The sequence below is a fragment of the Cornus florida genome, unplaced genomic scaffold, assembly GCF_030987335.1.
Source record: "Cornus florida cultivar Cherokee Brave unplaced genomic scaffold, ASM3098733v1 CherokeeBrave_3.0.0_Hap2_Chr11, whole genome shotgun sequence".
NCBI lineage: Eukaryota > Viridiplantae > Streptophyta > Magnoliopsida > Cornales > Cornaceae > Cornus > Cornus florida.
In genome coordinates this window covers 70,653,212-70,674,637 of record NW_026775581.1, presented here as the reverse complement: position 1 = coordinate 70,674,637, position 21,426 = coordinate 70,653,212, and the positions used below count along the sequence as shown (strand labels likewise).

Sequence of the window (21,426 nt, the reverse complement as noted above, 5' to 3'; positions counted from 1 at the left end):
TTTTTTTTCTAATTCTACCAATTATAATTTTAAGATTCCAATTTCACGTAGTCGAATGTAGCCTTAGTGCAAAGTTCTAGAAAATTGAATTATTTATTTATTTATTTTTTTCAATTTCAAAGCTCCATTTCTATATCTCGATATAACTTTTTAAAGTTCTCTCAATGGAAAACTTGGACATTTTTAGTTAAATCAACCAGAGGTTTAACAGCTTCGGTTCATCATAACCTGTAGACTATATGGCATGTGAGAATTCTATAGCCAATTATATTCAACTTTTCCGGAGTTGGGGAACATTTTTGTGATTTTAAAGCTTATTAGTTTTAGATGATAAGAAGTCAAAGTTTGTGCGCGCTAACCTAGTGAAAAAATAATAATAATAAAAAAAATAAAAATAAAACCGATGTATGATTCATTTTGTGGAAGAATGTTAGGGCTTGTTTGGTGTGGTGGAATGAATTGGAATGGAATGAGAATAGAGGTGGGAATGGAATGGTTATTCCTTTTGTTGGAATGTGGAATGATTTTAATGGAATGATCATTTTCAAAAAATAGTGAAAAATGATAATTCTAACTTTAAAATTGACACCAAATATAAGAATGGAAAAAAAATTATTCCATTCCACTTTTTTCTTATTTCATTCTGACACACCAAACTAGCCCTTAAAGTCTTAAAGATCATAGGGTCTGATTTCTCATATGTTTTTGTGCTTCTGGTAAGGAAACTAGGATTTTAGTAAATTCAAATTACTAAAGAATTTCCAAAAAAAATATTTATTAGGATACTATTCTTTGTCATTTATTTGTGACATAGGAGGTTATGATCTTTTGGCAAAAATTTACAATTATAACTATGATTTATTATAACTTCGTAGGCAATAACTTGGGATTTAATCCAATGGAAATGATAAATCTTTCACCTCTAAATTCAATGAATAAATTATCTCTAGATCATACACCATCCACTTTGGGAGGTAGAGGAGATACCATTATGCCACAAGTGAAGTGTGTGAGTTTCTTTCTAATGAAAAAAAAAAAAATTAAAAGAAAAAAAAAATTAATTAGATTAATATCATAAATAACAATATCTGATTTATCAAATCAATTCATGGATGAGAATTAAATAGTATAACATGGGAAGATCGTTTATCCATATCCAATCAAAATTTTTTTTTTTATCATTCTCTTTTCTTTTTCTTTTTTTCCTCTATAAGCTACAATCATCCTGATGAAGACTGTATCATCTACCACCTTGTGGGTTTTGACACAAGATGGGTTGGCATTGTTATGGAGTGTATTATGACTGTGAACTACTCCATCCTCATTAATGGTGAGGCAGGTGGTTTAATCTCCCCTTCTAGGGGATTGCGGCAAGGTGACACCCTATCGCCATATTTATTTCTTTTCTGCACTGAAGGCTTATCATTGTTGTTGAAGCAGGCTTTTCAAGATCGGATGATTAAGGGTGTTAAAATTGCACGATCTTTACCTCCAATCACCCACCTTATTTTAGCAGATGATGCTTTACTTTTTGGGCGAGCTACTATGGAGGAGGTCAACACCATCAAAGCAATTCTTATTCATTACAAAAGTTTAACCGGCCAGTTAATTAATTTTGACAAATCTTGCCTTTTGTTTAGTAGCAACTCCAGTGATGAGAAGATGCACCAAGTGCGAACTATTTTGGGGATCACAATGGACAGGCGGAATGTTTGCTTGGGACTACATGTGGTTATCTCCAGATCCAAGGTCGAAGCTTTAATTTAACCTTGTTGGCCAAATTTGCTTGCCGTTTGGAACAAGATGAAAACTCTATGTTTTATCGCGTTTTCAAAGCTAAGTATTTTGACTCTAGCAGCTTCCTCCAGTCTCATTGCAGTCAACGATCCTCATGGGTATGAAAGAGCCTTACAACAGCTAAGCCTATTCTCGAATATGGTTTGAGATGGCGAATTTCAACGGGGTGAAAAGGTGCATCTCTGGTCTGATAAATGGCTTCCCGATTCTTCTACTCTAGTTGCTACTGCTACTGCTACTGGAGCTGAATCTCTATGTCAATGGGTGGCGGATTTAGTTAACCAAAATTTTCATGCCTCTAATCCGAAGTCTTTTTGATGCAAATATTTCCGGACAGATCCTTCAAATCCTTTTGCAACGTTTTGGCAGGGAGGATTGCAAGATTTGGGCTCCTAATGCATATGGTAAATTTTCGGTTAAGTCAGCCTACAAAATTGCTTTACACCTCCGTAATCCACCTCCGAATTTTTTTGATACTGCAAGCACAAGCTCTTCACTGCCCAATACCTAGAAAGCTTTTTTTAGGCACTGTATATGGAAGATCCCAATACCTAGAAAGCTTTAACTTTTTCTATGGCAATGCTTACATGAACGCCTCCCAGTATTACTCAATCTGAAAAGAAGACGTATCATTCATATGGCAGTATGTAGTCTTTGCGGCGAATCAGATGAATCTATTTGCCATCTTTTTTTGACTGCCCAAGGATTCGCTTTATTTGGCGTTTTAGCCCTTTGAGCAGTTTCAAGGCATCAGTGGGTCTTGGGTTTCTAGATGGAGGGAGTTATTTTCAATGTGGCGGAACATTGGAAGGGTAGGACTAATTGGATGTTTAATAAGATTACTTTGGATCCCACCTTCATTATGGAAAAATAAGTATTTTATTTTCATGAATTTCAGAATTCCGTGTAATCCACTCCATCGATCTTCTCTTCCTTACAAACCCAACAGTTTCCATCTCTTGGGAACAAATGGGTTGCCCATTCCAATGGTAGAGTTAAACTTAATACTGATGCAGCTTTCGACGCCATTTTCGGTAGGTGTGGGGGAGGCTTGGTGTTTAAAAAAGCGAAAAGAGAGACTATCAAGATGACATTCGTGTTTTTTGATACGGTTTTCAGTGCAGAGGCTGCGGAACCTCTGGTCTTAAGAAAAGGTCTGCTGTTGCTTTGTTAGTGGGGTTACACTTGTGTTGATGGTGAAGTGGATTGTCAATCCGTGGCAAATTTGCGGCCATCTAACTCTCTTTGTATGGCTATTACTTAGGATATTGAGTCTCTGTTACTTAATAATTTGGGATTTAAGCTCTTATGGTGTCCTAAATTATGTAACAATGTTGCTCATCAGGTGGGTAAGTGGGCTTTTCATCAAGGGGAGAGAGACTTGCATTGGCAAGTTTGGCCGTCATGGCTTCTTTCTGTACTCAATGAGGGTTTTTCCTCTTGTGCTTGAGGTTTACTGCTTGCAGGAAAAAACAAAAAAGAAAGAAAGAAAGAAACTTCCATTAGTCACAAACCCAAACAAAGACTAGAAATTGGACACCAATTGGAAATCCAAAGGAGAATGACGTTGCCTCTACTAAACGGCGCCGTTTTATTTTAAAAAACTACGCCCATCATTTCAAGGGTTTGGGTTGATTGGATCAAAAATTGACTTGCCATAAAGGTTACCCAAGATAAAAGAAACCATAGTTACTACTGCAGAAGCATAGAGAGAGAGAGAGAGAGAGAGACGCAGAGGGAGTTTAAGAGAGAGAGAAAGTAACAATGAGCCAACGTAAACGCAAGAAAGGTAAACACACACACAAGTATACAAAAACATTTGTCTTGTTTTCTTCCTTTTGTATTTTGAAAACAGACTGTGGTGTTGATTGATAGCTTCGCGTACACGAAGAATCTTTTACTTTTTTTTTAGTTCTCATTTTTTAAATTTTCAATTTTTTAAAAATCTTTTGATATCCTGTTTGATTTTATATATATTTATGTTTATACACATATAGCACAGCTGAAACAACAAAAGGCATCATCATCCTCGTCGTCGTCAATGGGGACTCAACCTCCGTCAAGGACTACACCTCCGCCTCCACCTCCTCCACCACCGAAGGAATCGTTCGCTCGCCGTTACAAGTTCATTTGGCCTCTTCTCTTGACTGTCAATTTGGCCGTTGGAGGTCTCTCTCTCTCTTGCTGGCTCTGTATTTAAATATTTATATTGTGCTTGTATTTGTGTTTTGTGGTACCGATAAATTACTTGGTCAAGGTGATGTTACTCAGCTTGCTTAGCTTCTTTTCAAAGAAATGCATCAAACTCTATATTAGGGTTTTAGATCTGTCTTGAATGGTGTGATTACTAATCTAAAATTGTGTTTTTCTGATGGGTAATTGGTTGTTGTAAAGGGTATGGAGTTTCTAGTTACATTTTAGTAATATTTGGTTTGGGACTATTCATAGGGGATTTTCGTAGTGGTGGTGTTCACCTTTTGGAGTCATTTAGTGTTCAAATATTTCAGAATTTGGGAGGGCGCACGAAAAAATCTAGTAAACTTCGCTTATATACTGAATTGCAAGTGGAAAATGCTGTATTGTCTAACAAAGTTGTCAAAATGCATTGTTTGGGATTGATTTACTCTATATGTGTTCTTTAGGATCTATTGGGGAATTGTGTAGTGTGCTAGGTTTGTGCCGCGTTCGTTCAAATGTGCATGAAATAGGGAAATTTGGGAAGAGTTTGATTATTTTATTACTTGTCGTCAGTAAAATCAGATGGAAAGAAATTCCTAGTTGAATTCTGGAGTTCCAATCTGGAATTTAATTGGCACATGCCTCGGTTGTCTATGTCTTCAGCAGTCATTCGAGCTACTGCTTTTTTTGTATGCATAAAATAAGTCTTGAATCTTTCTGGTGGAGGATAATTTTATGTTAATATTTAACATATTGGGTTTGATAAGGGAGGAGTAAAACTGAGATGGCTATGAGAATATTGGGATTTTCCTATTTTGGTTGCATATGTTGGGCTGCATATGTTTATGTAACTGAATGAAATATAATCACATGCACATCCACCTTAAAGACTCGGTTAATGGTAATCAAAGGAGCAAGGAAGTTGCATGGTAGTGGGTTCACAGTATGATGTCAATTATCAGTATAGACTATTATTTCCCCTCTTGTTTCTATTATATATTTAGTGCTCTTAGGTTCCGTGTTTTCCATGCTTTCAGTTATTAGATGATGGTCTGTGGTCACATGTGTAGATTTGACTTTTATAGGTTGAAGGGCAGCAGAAGCTTGATATATTTTATATTGTATAAGTGCTGTTTTCATGCTTTTTGGTCCGTAACTGCTGAGAGATGTTGTTTCATGGTTTGAATATCTGCTTCAATACTTCCATTTGAGAGATGAGAGCCCAAAAGTTGAAATGCGGAGAGATCTTGTCATTCAATCTCCAGTGCAGTAACAGGATTAAACATTTTAAACCCAGATGTTAGGACTTGTTTTAAATAGTATATGCAGAAGATATGAAAATAGTGCAAAAAGCTGGGAACTACAAGGTTCCAAAGCAGAGAAAGATTGACTTAGATGAAGACCTGAATGTTACTTGATAGTAGTTACCCGCCCTACACATCAGCTCTTCTATTTTCCTTCACGTATCCGTGTTGACACAACACAAGTGATGGGTACTGGATATGTGTCTGACACACAAACTCAAATTGGACACCCTACTTCTTCACATCGCATGATTAAAGAAGAAGAAAAACTCAAATTTAATAGTTGAGACGAGTTTCCTTTCTATGTGATAGGTGAAAACCTTTTTCTTTTACCACATCCCATTTAATCTAAGGCTCTAAGTAATAATTAAGTATATTCTTATAAAACAACAACATTAAATATTACACTATAAATAAATCATGTAATGTACCTGTATCCAACTTTTGGGACTTTTGGACACCTATTCTCGTATCCTAAGATTTGGAGTTCTAGGAGGTCTGAATGCCTGACATTTAGACGCACACCCACACCCGATACACTTACCCAGACTTGGGTAAGATAGGTTACCAATGTTGTTGTATCTATGAATTACGTACTGCAATTATTTTAAACAGTTGGGACATTTTAAATGTTCTTTGGTCAGAGATGCACTTTACTTATTCTTATACCCTCGACGGAGCAGTTTTATCATCTCTTGCATGGGTTCAAGTATACTAAAGCTGATAAATGTAGTTAACTGTTTAAAATTATTCAAAAAATAATAATATTGTAGTTAACTGTTTAAACTTTTGAAAATTTAGGGTCAGACCATATCATTAACATATCATAAAGCTTAAATCTTTTTTGTTTTCTGGTTGAAAATTTTAAAAATATGCTTTCTTAGGATTCTTAAGCATAGTAATTCTATTTTTACTTTGTGTTCTTGCTTGAGACTGCACTCTGCAGTTGATTTTTAGTCTTTCTATGCTTTTTATCAATCGGGATTATTCTTTATAGCATTCTTTCAACTGTTTTAATTTCTTAGCTGCTTAAAGCATGACCAATTTTTGTTTGGAACCTTATTGCTGTCCGTGACTTTCATCACTTAGTGAGGAGATTTTTGAGCTGAGTGAGTTCTGAACTTCTCATATTTGGAGAAAGGAAACGATTGTTAAATATCTTTGCCGAATTTAATAGTTATTTTATTTTGTTTCTTTTCTTCTTCATTTTATATTTGAATTAATCACAGGTTTGAACAAAGCATGAATTTTAGAAAGTTGGACTACATTGTCTTGTGAAAAACTGCATTACACATTTGGATAGTTTATCAGACAGTGAGTCATCTCATTAGGCCTGAGAGCAGACACTTTGTGCAAAACAATGTTAAAGGTTGGGTCTGTATATAGTTCACTTCCCCTCCCCCAGCTGTGCACCATGCATAAGCAGAAGTGATACTGTGTAATGGCCTTTATTCACCGTCATTAGGTGATTGATCGGATGTTGTTTCCTTTGGAAGGAATGAATATAGAGGCCATCTGTTATTCTTTTCCATTGCTTGTCATGCTTAATGCAGAAGTTTTGCTTCAATGATACTGTACTTATCAAAAAACAATTGCGAAGAAGTTCTCTTTTGACATTTTAGCAGTTCTTGGTCAACGTCTCGAATTTTGGAATGCAATTTTTTTATATTCCCAGTATTGAACACATGCACAAACAGCTTTTGCCTTTCATTTGTTGTTCCTAAGGGACACATCTTCTGGTCACTGCTCCTAAATCATATGGTTTAATGAGGAAGATACCTTGGTGAGAGGTTCAATTACACTTATATTGATGTTCTGGAATCAATTATTTTGTAGTTATGCACTTTTGATAAGCACATGTTAGATTCTTTCCCTGTGAACTGCTATTGGTGGTAGCAGCCAATAGCTTTAAGAATGTGACCAATCATTCCCTAAACGGTGTAATCCGATCTATTAGTATGTATATGGTGACTTTTATCTTATATCAGACGAGTTATAGCATTCTAAGTTTGTCTATGTATAATTTAGTGTATTCTTGGTTTATTTAATGGCTGCATTAACTGGATGACTATTCTGAAGTTACTTCATTGCTTGATGCAGTAGTTTCTAGTGATGTAACCCTACTTATTCGACTGAGGTCTGTGTAATCTATATGTAGCTTATGTTTTCACGAGGACAAAAAAGAAAGATACGGGCGAGGGAGAAGTGCCAGATGTTCCATCTACCCCAGCTTCAACCACAGCTGCTGCAACTGCTCCGGTTAGTGAAAAACCATTTTCGCCTCCAGGCCCTCCACCTCTCGAGGAGCCTGTGATGTTACGCGATCCAATACCTGAGAATCAGCAGCGTGAACTTTTCAAGTGGTTATTGGAAGAGAAGAGGAAGGTGAAGCCAAAGAATCCCGAAGAGAAGAAACGCATCGACGAAGAGAAAGCCATTATCAAACAGTTCATTCGAGCCAAGTCCATTCCGACTTTGTAATTGATGGTTCCGTGTGATTATTTTGAGATGACCAGAACTGGAATTTGGAATTTGTTCCATGGAATATGAACCTTTTTACTTTTGTCTAGATGTTCCTTTTACAGAAAATTGTCATGTCTTATTAGCTTGTGCCATTTGGAAATTATGCCTGAAGAATGCTTTGAACAGACGTGATATGAACTGTGACATATAACAAATTTCTTCCAACTATTTCTTGAACAAATGCAGGTAACATGCTCGCTGAGTCATTGGAAACACATTCAAATTTTTGATAGTGTGGTCTAATCTCAAACTATAGATGTTCACACACACACAACCTATACAACTCTCTGTCTCTCTGACATGGAGCCTATACAACTCTTTTTTTGGTAGCTCTAAGGTAAACAATGAGTTGCAAATCATTTTAGAATTTGATTCGAAGAATTTGATGGTATCTATTATTTTATTGTAAAACATTTTGTTACGAAAAAATATTTCTTCAAAAAAATATTTTTGGAGAACAATATATCTAATTTTTTTTCTCACAAAATATTTAGACACTTCACATTTTGTTTATAAAGGAGATCGGAAGGTTTAGGGCCTAAATTTGTCTTAAACAAACATTTAAAAAAAAAAAAAAAACTGGCATTCAAACATATTTTTGTATAGTTTTCTGATTTGTAAGACCTTTTATTTTATAAATGAAAAAAATACAATACTTCTTTCTCAGCCAAAAAAGAAATTAGAGGGGCAAAAATATAAGAGAGAGGGATAGAGTAAGAAACGGTGTCGTTTGGTAGATTTATTTTCCACAACGCAAGTTAACGCCGCTCCCTCTCCCTCTTTATTCCTCCAGCTGCCAGATTTCTTCTTCCCACACGCGCACACAGAGATATTAGGTACCGGAGTCTCCTCCAGAAGCAAAGTTCAGAGTTCTCGATCTCATCTCCTCCAAAAGGTTTGAATTGAATTCCAATTTTCTCAAATTTCTATTCTTATAGTTTGAAGTATTAGAAATTGCTTTTTTTTATTTTTATTTTTTATTGGTCTCAATTGAATTAGGGTTTGTATTCAATATTTCTGGTCTCTTTTCATCACATATGTATACTAGGTTTTTCTGTTTGTAACGCTCTATTCTCTTCGTTTTATTACCGTTCGGTTGTCGAGAAAATTGAGGAAAGTACAAGGAAATTAAGAAGAAAATATTGGATCTTAATATTACTTGTTACTTTGGTTTCATAGATGCATATACATGTGTGTATAAAGGGAAAAAAAAGGTTTTATTTACTAACCTAGACAACATGGTTGCGTTTGGCTCTGCTTGTGAAACTATAGTTTTATCTGTCGCACGGTAGGCAACGTTTGAGATTTTTCTTCAGTTTCTACACAACCAAACGAAGTATTTCCTCCCTTTGCTTGCTGATAGAACAGAGGTAAAGCAAAATTCACCGTGTTCTCTCTCCCTCCTCCTCCCCTCTCTCTCTCTCTCTCAATCTTTACAATTGAAGAAAAACAAAGAATTCTGTTCCACCGATAAGAGTTCTGTATCCTGAAGTCCTAAAACTTTTTAAATATAGTTGTCATTTTTATGTCTTTCAGTTTCTTCTTAGATAAAAAACAGAGGATTTTGTTCTCCTCCACTATTTTTTTTAACTGCCATTTAATCACTTTATTCTGTTTTGCTTTCTGTTTTAATTGACAGTCAAACCCCACAGTGATGTTGGTTGGAGTATGTATGGAATTGCTTCTGTATATATAGCTTTTGGACGTGGGTTGGTTATAGGGAACCTAATAAGGATTTATTTCCTTGATGTATCATTTGATAGAGTTTACATAGCTTGGTCTCGTAAATTGTCGAAAGTGTGATGTTGTGCCCCAAATTTTGTTTTCAGACCAGGTCGTAATGACCCGTTTGAACCGAGAAATGCCCTGAGGAAAATTTTTTGACCCATTTTTTTTCGCTTGTGGGCCTTGGACGCTGTTTAGAATTCTCTTGTATGTAAGGGTGTTTAGGGTTTGGAGTGGGATAACGAGAGAACATTGAAAATCGTAAGAGAGGGAGTGAGGGTGAGGGCTAGGCTTTGGGGGCTGAAACTTATATTCTCTTGATTTACACATTGTGGAATCTTTCGTTGGATCTTCACTGTGGATGTAGGCACTATTTGTGTGGTGTGTGTTTACTTTTCTTTGTGATTCTTATTTTGTTCTTGGTTCACTGCATTTGTCATAACAGAAAAGTGTGATTGGCTGCCATAGAATCTTGCTGGCTGTAATTAGCAAAATTGAGAGCCATTATTGTAACTGATAGAATAATATTGGTCTTTTAATTTCATAAAAAAATCATAAATTTTTGGGGATGCTATTTCTTAGAACGGTACATTCATAATGGTTGACTTGTAGAAATGTACATAGATAATAAAAAGGGTGGGGTTAAATATTTCTCGGATTTTCTTTTTAGTCATGAGATTTCTTCACAAAGTCAGCAGGCAGACAGCAACTTTCCAATGAAGAGCTTGATTTCTATTTTTGTTACAATACGTTAATACTTGTGTTATATCATACACTTATTGTTTTATCCCCTATTTTGGCAGGAACCTTGAAATGGCAGGGAGAAATCGTATTCCTCGTGATGCATTTGATAATCGGCGTGGGTATCCCCCGGAAGGAGCTCTTGTTCGTGGTCCTTTGCCTCGCCCAATGCCACCACATCCTGCTTTGTTAGAGGAAGAGCTTGAAATGCAGCATGCTGGAATCAGGAGGCTTTGGGGTGAAAATCAGACATTGGTTGAGGATCGAAGAGCTCTGCAGCGAGAGCTAGGTGCCGCTAAGGAGGAACTTCACCGGATGAATCTTGCCATTGCTGATATTCGTGCAGAACAAGAATTCCGCTCAAGGGAGCTTTTTGAGAGAGGCTTGAAGCTGGAAGCTGATCTTCGCATGACTGAGCCTTTGAAAAAAGAGGCAGTACAACTTCGTGCTGAAGCTCAGAAGCTGAATGCTATCAGGCAGGATTTGGCAGGGCAAGTTCAGACACTCACGAAGGACCTTGCAAAATTGCAGGCTGATAATAAGCAGATTCCACTTTTGAGGAATGAGATGGATGGACTACATCAGGAGCTTATGCATGCTAGGTTTGTGCGTTGTTTAATTTATCTAGTGTAAAGCTTGTACGTACTGCTTTAGTTATAACTATGGTTGTTGTGGTTATGGATTGACTCTGCAGTGTACAAAAAAATTAATGGACCAAATCCTAAAATGCTAAAATGAAGAATTTATCGTGCAGAACTGCAATTGATTATGAAAAGAAGGCAAATATCGAGCTAATGGAACAAAGACAGGCAATGGAGAAGAACTTGGTTTCCATGGCACGTGAAGTCGAAAAGTTACGTGCAGAACTTGCAAATGCTGATGGTAGACCATGGGGTGATGGTATTTTCCAATCCCTTTTAACTCTCTTTTTTTCTTACCTTATTCCATTTCTGTTAAATGACCCGGCCTTCCCTGGCTCTTCCACCCGTCCAGTCTCCCTTTCCTCCCTATGCTATGCTCCCCCGGCGCAGGCCTACCAAACTTTGCGCCTGTGGCGTTTTCACCGGACGGTGTTTTAACTCTTTTTTTTTCTTACGTTATTTACCAGTTGTAAAAAGGGAAAATAAATATCTTTCGAAACTGTTCTTTAAATTTCAATTTCATAGTATTTGACATCTTCATTCTCTTATTTGTTATCAAATGTACCCATATTTCATACTGCATCAATCTACTTATATAATTCTATATTCACATATCAATTTTGAACTATTTGATTTTACAATTACCAATACAAATAGCATTGCCTCTACCTTCTCTTTTTGGTTAAGATTTTCTAAAGTAGGGCGTAATAAATTAAATTTATTGAAGACTCTACCACTGTTTGGGGTTGGCATATGGAGCATTTTCTGCCCTACTTTTCTACTTGTGTTTATATTTATTATATGAGTCTTGTATTGAGTGTATCCTTGACATCTTAGTGCCTTCAACATAAGCAATATCATGTTTAATTTTCTAACATATGTTCTTATTGCTCAAGTTGAATCCCTAGTAATAGATATACGATATATTCATCTTCAGGACATTTCCATGTTTTAATTCATGTCTACAGCATTTATCTTTAATCATCAATTTGTGCTTGATATCGGTCAGCACTAGGAAAATTAAGAATAATGCCACCTACAATAAGGTTTTTGGTGGGTTTGGTCGTGGGTGGTTTGAAGGTTTAGAATTTAAAGAACAAAAGAAAGGTTGCAAGGTTTTCCGATGTAAGGAGTGTTATTTTTACTTTTTTTCCTTTTTTGAAGTGATTGATTGCAAGGAATGTAGAGAATTAGTTGCTCGAAATTTTAGATAGCATCATAGCAATAAATTGAGTTTTGGGTGTTAAACTAAATGCTTAAGGTAGTGGGAACAGGAAAGGGTTAGGGTTGATTCGAATTTGGTAGGGTGGGATTTTGGGTATGATATTGGACTGTCCAGGAACTAAAGAAGATTGATGTATACTTACATTAAAGAATAAAATTCCACAAACTATAAAAACGAACTCACTAGTTGAAGCTTCCTTCTTTAGGCTTCATCTTGAAGAAGAATTTTAGGGTATTTTTGCGTTAAAGAAAATTTTAGGTAAAAAAATTGTTGAGAAAGGTCGAAAACTTCTACATTAAAAAGAATGTGGAAACTGTAAAAGCAAATTCACTAGTGTTTACCTCCTTCAGACTTTCAATTTATAGGTCATTTCCCAGCAGTAGGCTTGGACTGTAAGCTGAACTTACTCAAAGGAAATTGGTGTATACTTGTATTAAAGAAAAAATTCAGTTACGAATATTGTTGAGACAAGTCAAAAACTTTTGTATTAACCAAGATGCCTCAACAATACTTTAATTTGTTGAGACATGCCAAGCGCAACCAAAAACATAGCCTAAACATCCCTTGCCACAATGGATATGATTGAGGCTTTGAGAGGGTGTCTAGTGGAGAGCTGAGCCAGGGATGTATGGAGGGCCATTCCCCATTGTTTATGGTGGGCTTTGTGGTGTGAGAGAAGTTGGAGATTCTTTGACAGAGAGGATACTGTATACTTCATTTTTTTGGGTTAATGGTTGAAATTGTAAATCTTTGGGGCATCTTTTGGATTTTGTGGATAGCTTGAAGCTATAGTTGTCGCCTTTGGCGTCTTGTGTTTTCTTTTGGGAGTGCTCCCCCTCTTTAGCGCCTTTTATGAAATTTTACTTATGAAAAAAATGTTAACCAAGATGCCTGGTCGGGTCAGAGGCAAAAACTGGCGAAGTTCATCGTTCGTTGGGGTGGTGTTCATAGAAAAGAAGGTGTTGCCCATCGAGTGGCAGATTTGGATGGAGGCTCCCTTGGATGCTGGGAAGATCCTTAGATTTGGATAAAGTCTCGCTCATAGAGGAAGAGTACATGTGCTAGTGCGATACGGCTTACACAGTTGATCGGAACTTGTTAGGTGAATGCATTAGTAAAATTTGCCCCGTTTAGACTTCAATTTTATATTTCATAAAAGGTCATTACCCAGTGGTCCTGATTAATCAGGGGTGCTGGGAATGGGACTGGGTAAAGAGATAATATTTGGCATAAAGTGACTATCCTCAAAGTTGAAGCCACATTCTTATGCGTGATGTCATCAAACTAAAAAGTGGGGCAGTTTGACCTTCATACATTGATCTGTTAAGTTTTAGTGCTGATTTAAGCAGTAGTTACTCTTGTTTCTCTGTTCACCTAGTTTGTGAATCACTTCTTATGTCAGCACTTCTCCACTGTGCTTAGAGTACTTGTGTGACATTTGGATCACATTCTTTTGCTGTTGCCCTCTCTAATACATGCATTTTATGGTACCATGTTTGTTTCTTTTCTCTAGATATCTTCATTGATTATTTGGTGAACATAATTCTTCATTTTTATATGATTGCTGTGGAGACAAAGGATACAAAAACCAAAATATGATTTCATACAACTATGCAACACTGTATCAACGTTGCAGTATTTAATATTCTGTATAATTCCTTCGTTATTCTGTCGTCTCAGCAACCAAAGTGCAGTAATTGTTTCCTTGCTTGGTTTATATATTAAAATTAACCACTTACCTGTCAAACAATGTAGCAAACTGGAATTCATTCAGTCCTTTATTATCTGCGGTGCTCAGGTTCTAATTGTTTTTTGCTTGATATCTGGTGTCTAAAGGTGGATATGGGATGAAATTCAGTGGCATGGAGGGGGGTTACCCTGCACCTTATGGAGATGGATATGGGCTTCATCTGGTATGGATGCTCTTAAACTGATATTAATTTATTTTATTATTATTATTTTTTATAGTTTCAGCAGTTATTAAATAACCGTGCACTGCAGTGCGTTGTTTTGCTGGACTAACATTTCTATATTGCTTCTCAGGGTGCTGCTGACAAGGGTCCTCTCTATGGTTCTGGTTCTGCTTCATGGGGAGGACTTGAGAAACCTCGCATGACTCGTCATTGAGATCTGGATGGCTTTAGTGTTTAAATTGCAGAAAGGCGCACCACTAGTTTGGCTTCTGTTTGCAGTATGTATGTGGGCTAGACCCATCGTTCTATCTGTGCGTAGCGCACCAGGAGTCCTTTATTTGAACATTGTTGGTTATCTTAAACAACTTATATGGGAGAATTAAGGTTGCTTTACTTTAACTAGTTGAGCTGATGATTTTCTTTTGCACTTGTGATTATAACATGTTAGTTTGAAATATTGTCTCTTTATCTTTTCTTTGGCTCTATTTGCTTACTGCATATGCTATGTTTTGTGTATAAGTTAATTGCTTTGTACTAGTGAGTCTCTTTATCTTCGTGACGTGAACTCGTAACAAAACCTCTCCTGAATATAGTTGTTGGGATTAGTCTCTACTTGACTGAATTGTATGGATATGGAGGCTGGAGGAATTTGTGGATGGTATATTATTGTAAGGAAGGCAGTATTTGCACATGGATAGTAAAGGTCCTATGCTGCAGCTGATGCTCCAAAAAAAATATAAATTTTGCAGATTTAATGTGCATGAGATTCTATTGTAATTCACTTCCTATGGAGTGAGGAGTTGTGTTCTACAACTAACTCTTATTTTTGGGAAATACTTTGTGGATGTTATTGGAGAGTCACTAGTGCATATGGGGACGTGCATCAGGTTCTGGATTAGTAAATATGGAATTTAGTCCGTATGGAATGAGGAGTCTTCTCTGTTCAACTTCGTCTTTTCAGTTGTTGCTTCCTTTTTGTTTGAATTCATTTGAAATCATGACAAATGGACAACACTTCTGAGTTTTATATTTATCTGGAGGTAAAGAGCGGCAAGAGCCTATAGACGTTAATCCCTTGGAGTGATGTGGAAGCCGTTTAATGTTGTGATGGGACACTTATTGCGTTGGAGTGTTGACATCCTTTGAGTACAATAATTTATATTTAAAGGACATAATCTAGGAGGTAGATTGCATCCATCATTACCAGGAACGATAAACCTTAGGATGAATATTTCTGTCCTGGTACCATGATAACAGTTAGCTTTTAACATGCTCACTGAAAACTCTTTTAGTTCGGTTGCTATTAAGATGTCTTGGGCGTGTTTTTAAGTGGAGTTGTTAATTTATGGTTGAAGTTTACCTGATGGATTGTCTTCATTGTATTTGTATGGATGTTATTGTGGGGTCTAATTAGCAAGCCAGTTTTAGCCTCTTAAATGAGTGAATTCAAAGAATTCTGTTGGCTTTTGGAATTAGTACAGTGAGCATAATCTACATGTTTGGAACTATGGATTAAATTAATTGATCATTGCATTCTTCATCATGACCTGATAACAGTTCCTATTGCTTTGAGATGGCATTTAAAGAAATGGATGATGCTGTTGTTGCCGCATTACTAGTAGTGGTGTCGTATGTAGTGATTCATACTTGTAGTGTGCAATTGTTGTTTTTCAGTTTTATCTTGGGACTATATTTTCTTTTCTTATTTTTTGGAAGTTTGTGGAAGGATGAAATTTTTTGGTTTTTAGGTTTTTTTGGATTAAGACTAGGGCTGTTTTTGATGAAGGAAAATGCACTGTTGATCTTTTGTGGACCTCTGGAACTGGTTTGATAATTTAACAGTGAAGCCAGTTTTAACAGATTTGAAGTGTAACCAAGATCCAAAATTTTTGGCTAGGATTTGTGCTTCCCTGTGAATTTGCAGATCAGTACAAGTTTATATGTTGGTTAAAAGTATGCCATTTTGATTAGCTTTTGGGATCCTTGACAAAGCTAGTGTATGACAAGTGGACTTGGAGCTATAGATATTTCATTGTAGTTAGTTTGTTATGGGGTGGACTATTTGGTTGTCTTCTTCTCCAGTTGTGGTATTGGCTGGATCAACGTGATAGTACACGTCGGGAGTGCATAACGGAATGAGCCTGTATTTACTGTTTTAGCCTCATGCCACCTTGAACCAATTCCCTCCTCAACCAGAAGTTCTGTATTCTCGAATGATTATTTTAATGAGTTGTTTTTTCATCCCATGATTTTTATGTGCTTTAAGTATGCAGTGGTTGAACAGTGGCATCCCAAAACTATTGTTCGGATATTTGATTGAAGAGTTTGCCAAGTTATTTAACCTCACCCATTCGGCTGTGTTTACATAGTATCTCTTCCTCTTGGTTCAGTGGCGTTTTTGTTTTTTATCATTTAATGTGTAGTGATCATTCAGCGGTCAATATATTTTAGCCACCTTCACGGTAGCCAAGGTGCTCTTTCATTCATAAAAATGAGCTTGGAATATCTAAAGGGATGGTGGACGTGCCAGGTGACGAGGGGCCGACTTCTGAGTTCTGATCCAAACATCATAGGCAAGTGTTTCCTCTCTGTTCTATGGGTCCTGAATCTATGTGTTAATTTCTAGACCTTTTGTACTTGATCTGCCTGTTGTTGCCCCTTTCAAGTGCTGTTGCCTCATTATATTGTTTAGATATATAAGATTATTTTTTGTTTTTGACCTTGAAACTATGCACGAACTCTTTTAGGCATTTGTTCACTTTTAGAATCTAAATGTATTACTCTCTCTCTCTCTCTCTCTCTCTCTCTATATATATATATATATATATATAATATATTCCATTGATATGCCTACTGATCTTCGGAGTTTTGTTGCTTGTAGTTTTCAAGTTAGACTTTATAACTGATATGCTAGGAAGTAGGAAATGAACTTCTGTCACATGAAAAGGTGGATAAAGTGAACCTTATCTTTCATGAATGGCAGAGTGAACCTTACTGCCTCCCTCTTCCATAAATTGCTATAGATGTTAAAGTTGTTTGCTTGGTTGAGGGTTCATAGGGTAATCAGTTATGAGCTTGTAAAGATATTATTTGACTGGTGGATGGTACAGTTGTGCTGAAGAAAGTCGAGTTTGTTGCTCCAAAGAAACAATTAAATTAGTTGTACACGGTACTAAAGTTTAATTTTTTTAGCCCTTCATCATCAGTAGGTGAAATATTCAACTATGTAATGCATTAGGAGTTACTTCAGGATAGCAGCTGTAACATCATATTAAGGAAAAATATGTTCTTACTGGGTTGAGAAAAATGAGCCTTTTCTTGGATTTGAGAAATAGAGGTGCAAATACCTCTTGATGAGATTGCTGATGGATGATTTCAGTTATTAAGAATTTTAGATGTTAAGTTTAACAGTCCACTGGTTTTTATAATATAGTTGTTTCTTTATTTGGCCTTCTCGTTTTTGGTGGAGAAGCATGATAATTGGTGGAGTCGGCAGAATATGGTAGCATGAAGTTCTATGGACAGTGTAGTCAGTGGTTGATTATTACTTATTCGTGGATTGACCGTTTTGTATTATAGCACTAAATGGTTGCTTGGCCATAGGCAATTGTAGACATGGAGAAGCCTAAGAGAATGTGATGGTTTCTTTCTAGGCTGCGGCATGAGTTTAATTGTCAATGTTGAATGGAGTTGATCAAGATCCATATTTGTTATATGTGACAGCTCGATTTCCAATAAATATTACTTATTTGGACGAGAAAAGGTAATAGTTCATACTTCATAGTAGATGTTCTCTTCATACCCTTGGAACAAATTTGTTACAACTCCTCGCTGGTTATGACAGTGATAGCAAATTATGGTTGGCTTATTCCCTTTTGCTAGCAATTGTAGGTTTAAAGGCAGATAGAATGTTAGATATCTTCTTTCACTTCTGTCTTGAAAATAATGCTTTGATGGCAAAATGATAGAGCAGCTATTAGCTTGAGATTAAGTTTGCCGTGCATTGCTTTATCATATTGAATTGTAGCTCTATAATTTTTCAGTTATGGAATTTTTTCTAGGAAAGAAAGTAGCATTAAAAATTTAAAGAAATTCAAGTACTAGGTCGGAGGAGATCATGTTCTTCCATTTACCTCTTACACTATCTTAGGTTGGCCCAGAGATTGAACAATGGAAGCCAAGAACAAAATTTACACTGAAGGGAATACCGTTTTGACCCAATTGGGATGGAGATGGAGGTACGGTGTAGGGAACACCTTCTTCATGATCTAGGGGTCAAATGTTTGCTTAATGTGGTGTCCTGGGATGCAACCCCTTTGTTTAATCAAGATTCCATCTGTGTTGAACTTGAAATGGATGCCGTAGGATGTTTAGTTCCGGTAAGTTGGATGCAGCATTTTTGCTGTTATCTTTTTTATAAATTCTTATTACATTATGGTGTAAAATCTCGAGTGTCCCTGTGGTTACATTTTTGTCACATTTTTTATTTCTTTCATTGGTGGAAATTGTCAATTGTCACATTATTTTATTTCTTTCATTGAATAGCTATGACATTTGGATACAAAATTTGTTAGTTTTATCTCCTAATATTTGTTTTCATGTATTTTGCAGATGGCGAGCTGGTACTGGTACTGGTACTGGTACTGTTACTGGTTCTGGTCCCTTGTGTCTAAAGATACTGTTGAAAGGTGAATCGAGAAGATCAGGAATCCCTTCTATTAGAAATTGAATGAGGTAAGATTCAGTGAAGCTTCCAAAATGAATTAGGTATACAATAGGTGAAGAAGGAAACTAGTCATTAAGGGGTAGTCTCTTATGCTCGAGACTTTGCAGAAGCTAATGGAAATGGATTTAACCTGGTCGGATTATTTTTGGCCTAAGGAAGAGTTTAAGCTACATATTCTCCCTTGGAGAATGTTGAGGCTGTTGAGGAGGCATATTACTAAGATCTTGCCATGACATCTTTTGAGAGCTTTTTTTTGGTAGCTTGAGCTCCTCGAAAATATGGATGCCACTTCTCTCTCTGCATTAGGAAAGAGTGGACTAGTATATAATTTTCAAGTGTGAATACTGCATACTATATGTGTGTGCATGTAATAAATCTGCCTACTTTTGTTATTGTGTGGGGGGGTTTATGTCAATGATGGATGGATGGGCTGTTGTGAGCGAAGTTCGTGAGCTTTTCCTCCTTGTACCATGGAGAGATGGCTATCAGTGTCTCCTGTTGTATGCGTTTGGTTATTTTTCTTGCTTTTCAAGATGAAATTCCTTGTGCTTTAAACATAAAGAACTGTTTTGCTATGGCAGTTTCATTTTTGTTGTTAGTCTTTTGCCCTGCCCTTTTGGGGAAAATGCAGCAATAGTCCATGAACAAATCCAAGCGGTGACTTTTATTTTCCTCCCCCTTATCTCTCAAATTGTGACTTGAGAGAATGAATGTCTCTTGAAAACTGAAAGGTTGACAACATCATATTTAAATGAGGTGGGTTTATTGTAAATTTCTTGTTTCATTCATAGGATGATAAGATGAGATGGAACAATCAAGACCGACTACTCTTGGAATGGATTTTAAACTAAAAAAAAAAATATTACTATGCATTTGCAAGTGCTGTCACAATGCCACGATTTGACACTGACCGGCCTAGCTGGTGCTTTCTGTCTTTTCAAAGAAGGGTTGTTGAAATTGTCTTCTGCTCTCCATGCGACTCCCATGTCACCCAGTGTCAAATTCTATCACGGCTTTATCACAAGGCAAAATATTGTCATGAAGAGGCTATAATGGGTAGAAATGGAGAATTTAATCCGATTGTCTCATATTTATGTGTTAATGGATATGTTAATTGGAATGTAGAATTATGTTTATGCGTTGACTTGAAATCAAGTCGGATCTTATGTTCATGATCGTAAAAGTAGGTTTGATTTTGGTTGGTTCATGGTGAAATCTTCTCGTAAATATAACGTTTTTTCCTTTTTTCTTTATGGGAATAGGGAATTCGTTTCTGATATCCCTGAAAGAATAGAAAAAGCAAATTTAGATAGATTTCAAATTGGATATTGTATCGAGAACCTTTTTTATTTCACATCCCATTCCCGTGTTGAAGAACCTTTTTTATTTCCCAGCATTGAATATATCCCATTCCCGTGCTTGCCGACCACGTGGCAACTTTATGTAGTGGAACAGCCGAGAACAGTGGACCACTTTAACTTCTACGCTCTCTCATTTACACACCGTCTACATTCATTTTTGGGATTCTTCTCATTTTCCCAATATTAAAGGGGGGGAGAGAGAGAGAGAGAGTCACCGACATTGTTTCACCGGAGACTCGCCGGAAATGACGACGTACGGCACAATCCCGACGTCATCGAAGCCGGGAGGTTCGTTCGACTACCTATCCCGCGCAAAGGAACGTGTGAGATCTGGCTTCAGCACGCGACGGCCATGGAAAGAGATGATCAACTTCCGATCATTGAAACTTCCGACCGGCTTCGGCGACGCAATTGGACGGATCAGAACGAACTTCGGCTTCTTCCGAGTGAACTACGCCATCGTCGTCCTCCTGATCCTCTTCCTCAGCCTCCTCTGGCACCCGATCTCGATGATCGTGTTCCTCGTCATGATGGCCGCCTGGCTCGTCCTCTACTTCCTCCGCGACGAGCCGCTCGTGGTTTTTGGCCGCTCGATTGACGATCGGGTTGTGCTCATCGTGCTCTCGGTTCTGACGATCGTGTTTCTGTTCCTGACTCACGCGACGGAGAACATACTGATTGCGCTTTTGATCGGAGTGGTGGTTGTGGTGGTTCACGCCGCCTTCAGGAAGACCGAAGACTTGTTTGGGGACGAAGAAGAAGCCGCCGGAACAACCGGCGTCCCATCTTCTTCTTACTCTTAGTTTATTGAATTGTGTTCACTAAATTTAGGGCTTTTTTTTTTTTTTTTTTTTTTTTAAAGAAAGTTTCTTTGATTGTTTTGTACTATTATTAGAATTGGTTGTTTACGTGTATATATTTGATTTGTGATTTGTTTGGTAGACAAGAAAATTGAAGACAGAAACCAACCAAATCAAGCCATACACAAATGGATGGAATGGATAATTTCAATCCAAACAATAGTAAGCGGTAGTTAATAATATTGTTTTTGCTCTAGTAATTAAAAATTGCTTTTATTTTTTCTTCGTCTTCACCAACAAGACGGAGAGAATTGTTTGATGACAGAAGGAATGTTATCAAAATGTCATAATCATGAGCTCCGTATTGAATAAATATTCAACAATTAATAAGAAAAAACCGGTGTTTTTTTCGTCCCGTTTAATTATTTAATTTAGAGTTTAATTATCTAATTAAATGTGTTGGATAAAGAAATAAAACATAACTAATCATTG

The 21,426-nt window shown here is 36.8% G+C and overlaps 3 protein-coding genes across 4 annotated transcripts; all 3 read left to right on the top strand.

The window, feature by feature from the left end:
• The first annotated feature begins 3,459 nt into the window (after positions 1 to 3,459).
• Positions 3,460 to 7,848, top strand: LOC132287137 (uncharacterized). Its single transcript, XM_059789648.1, has 3 exons — positions 3,460 to 3,586; positions 3,795 to 3,965; positions 7,438 to 7,848. The coding sequence occupies exons 1-3, from the start codon at positions 3,562 to 3,564 to the stop codon at positions 7,758 to 7,760; spliced, it is 519 nt and encodes a 172-aa protein (XP_059645631.1). The 5' UTR covers positions 3,460 to 3,561; the 3' UTR covers positions 7,761 to 7,848.
• A 695-nt stretch (positions 7,849 to 8,543) lies between these two features.
• On the top strand, positions 8,544 to 19,371 carry LOC132287135 (protein FLX-like 3). Of its 2 annotated transcripts, XR_009472936.1 has the most exons (6): positions 8,544 to 8,697; positions 10,331 to 10,870; positions 11,023 to 11,168; positions 13,971 to 14,047; positions 14,178 to 14,431; positions 18,659 to 19,371. XR_009472936.1 is itself a non-coding variant. In XM_059789646.1 (5 exons), exons 2-5 carry the CDS (start codon positions 10,341 to 10,343, stop codon positions 14,259 to 14,261), a joined length of 837 nt encoding a protein of 278 aa, XP_059645629.1. In that variant the 5' UTR covers positions 8,544 to 8,697; positions 10,331 to 10,340; the 3' UTR covers positions 14,262 to 14,513. The 2 variants fall into 2 exon arrangements, 1 of the variants encoding a protein (XP_059645629.1); XM_059789646.1 differs by lacking the exon at positions 18,659 to 19,371 and having other exon boundaries at positions 14,178 to 14,513.
• Positions 19,372 to 20,260: 889 nt separating this feature from the next.
• LOC132287136 (PRA1 family protein F2-like) lies at positions 20,261 to 21,066 on the top strand. Its single transcript, XM_059789647.1, has one exon. It carries the CDS (start codon positions 20,380 to 20,382, stop codon positions 20,935 to 20,937), a length of 558 nt encoding a protein of 185 aa, XP_059645630.1. The 5' UTR covers positions 20,261 to 20,379; the 3' UTR covers positions 20,938 to 21,066.
• The last annotated feature ends 360 nt before the right edge of the window (positions 21,067 to 21,426 follow it).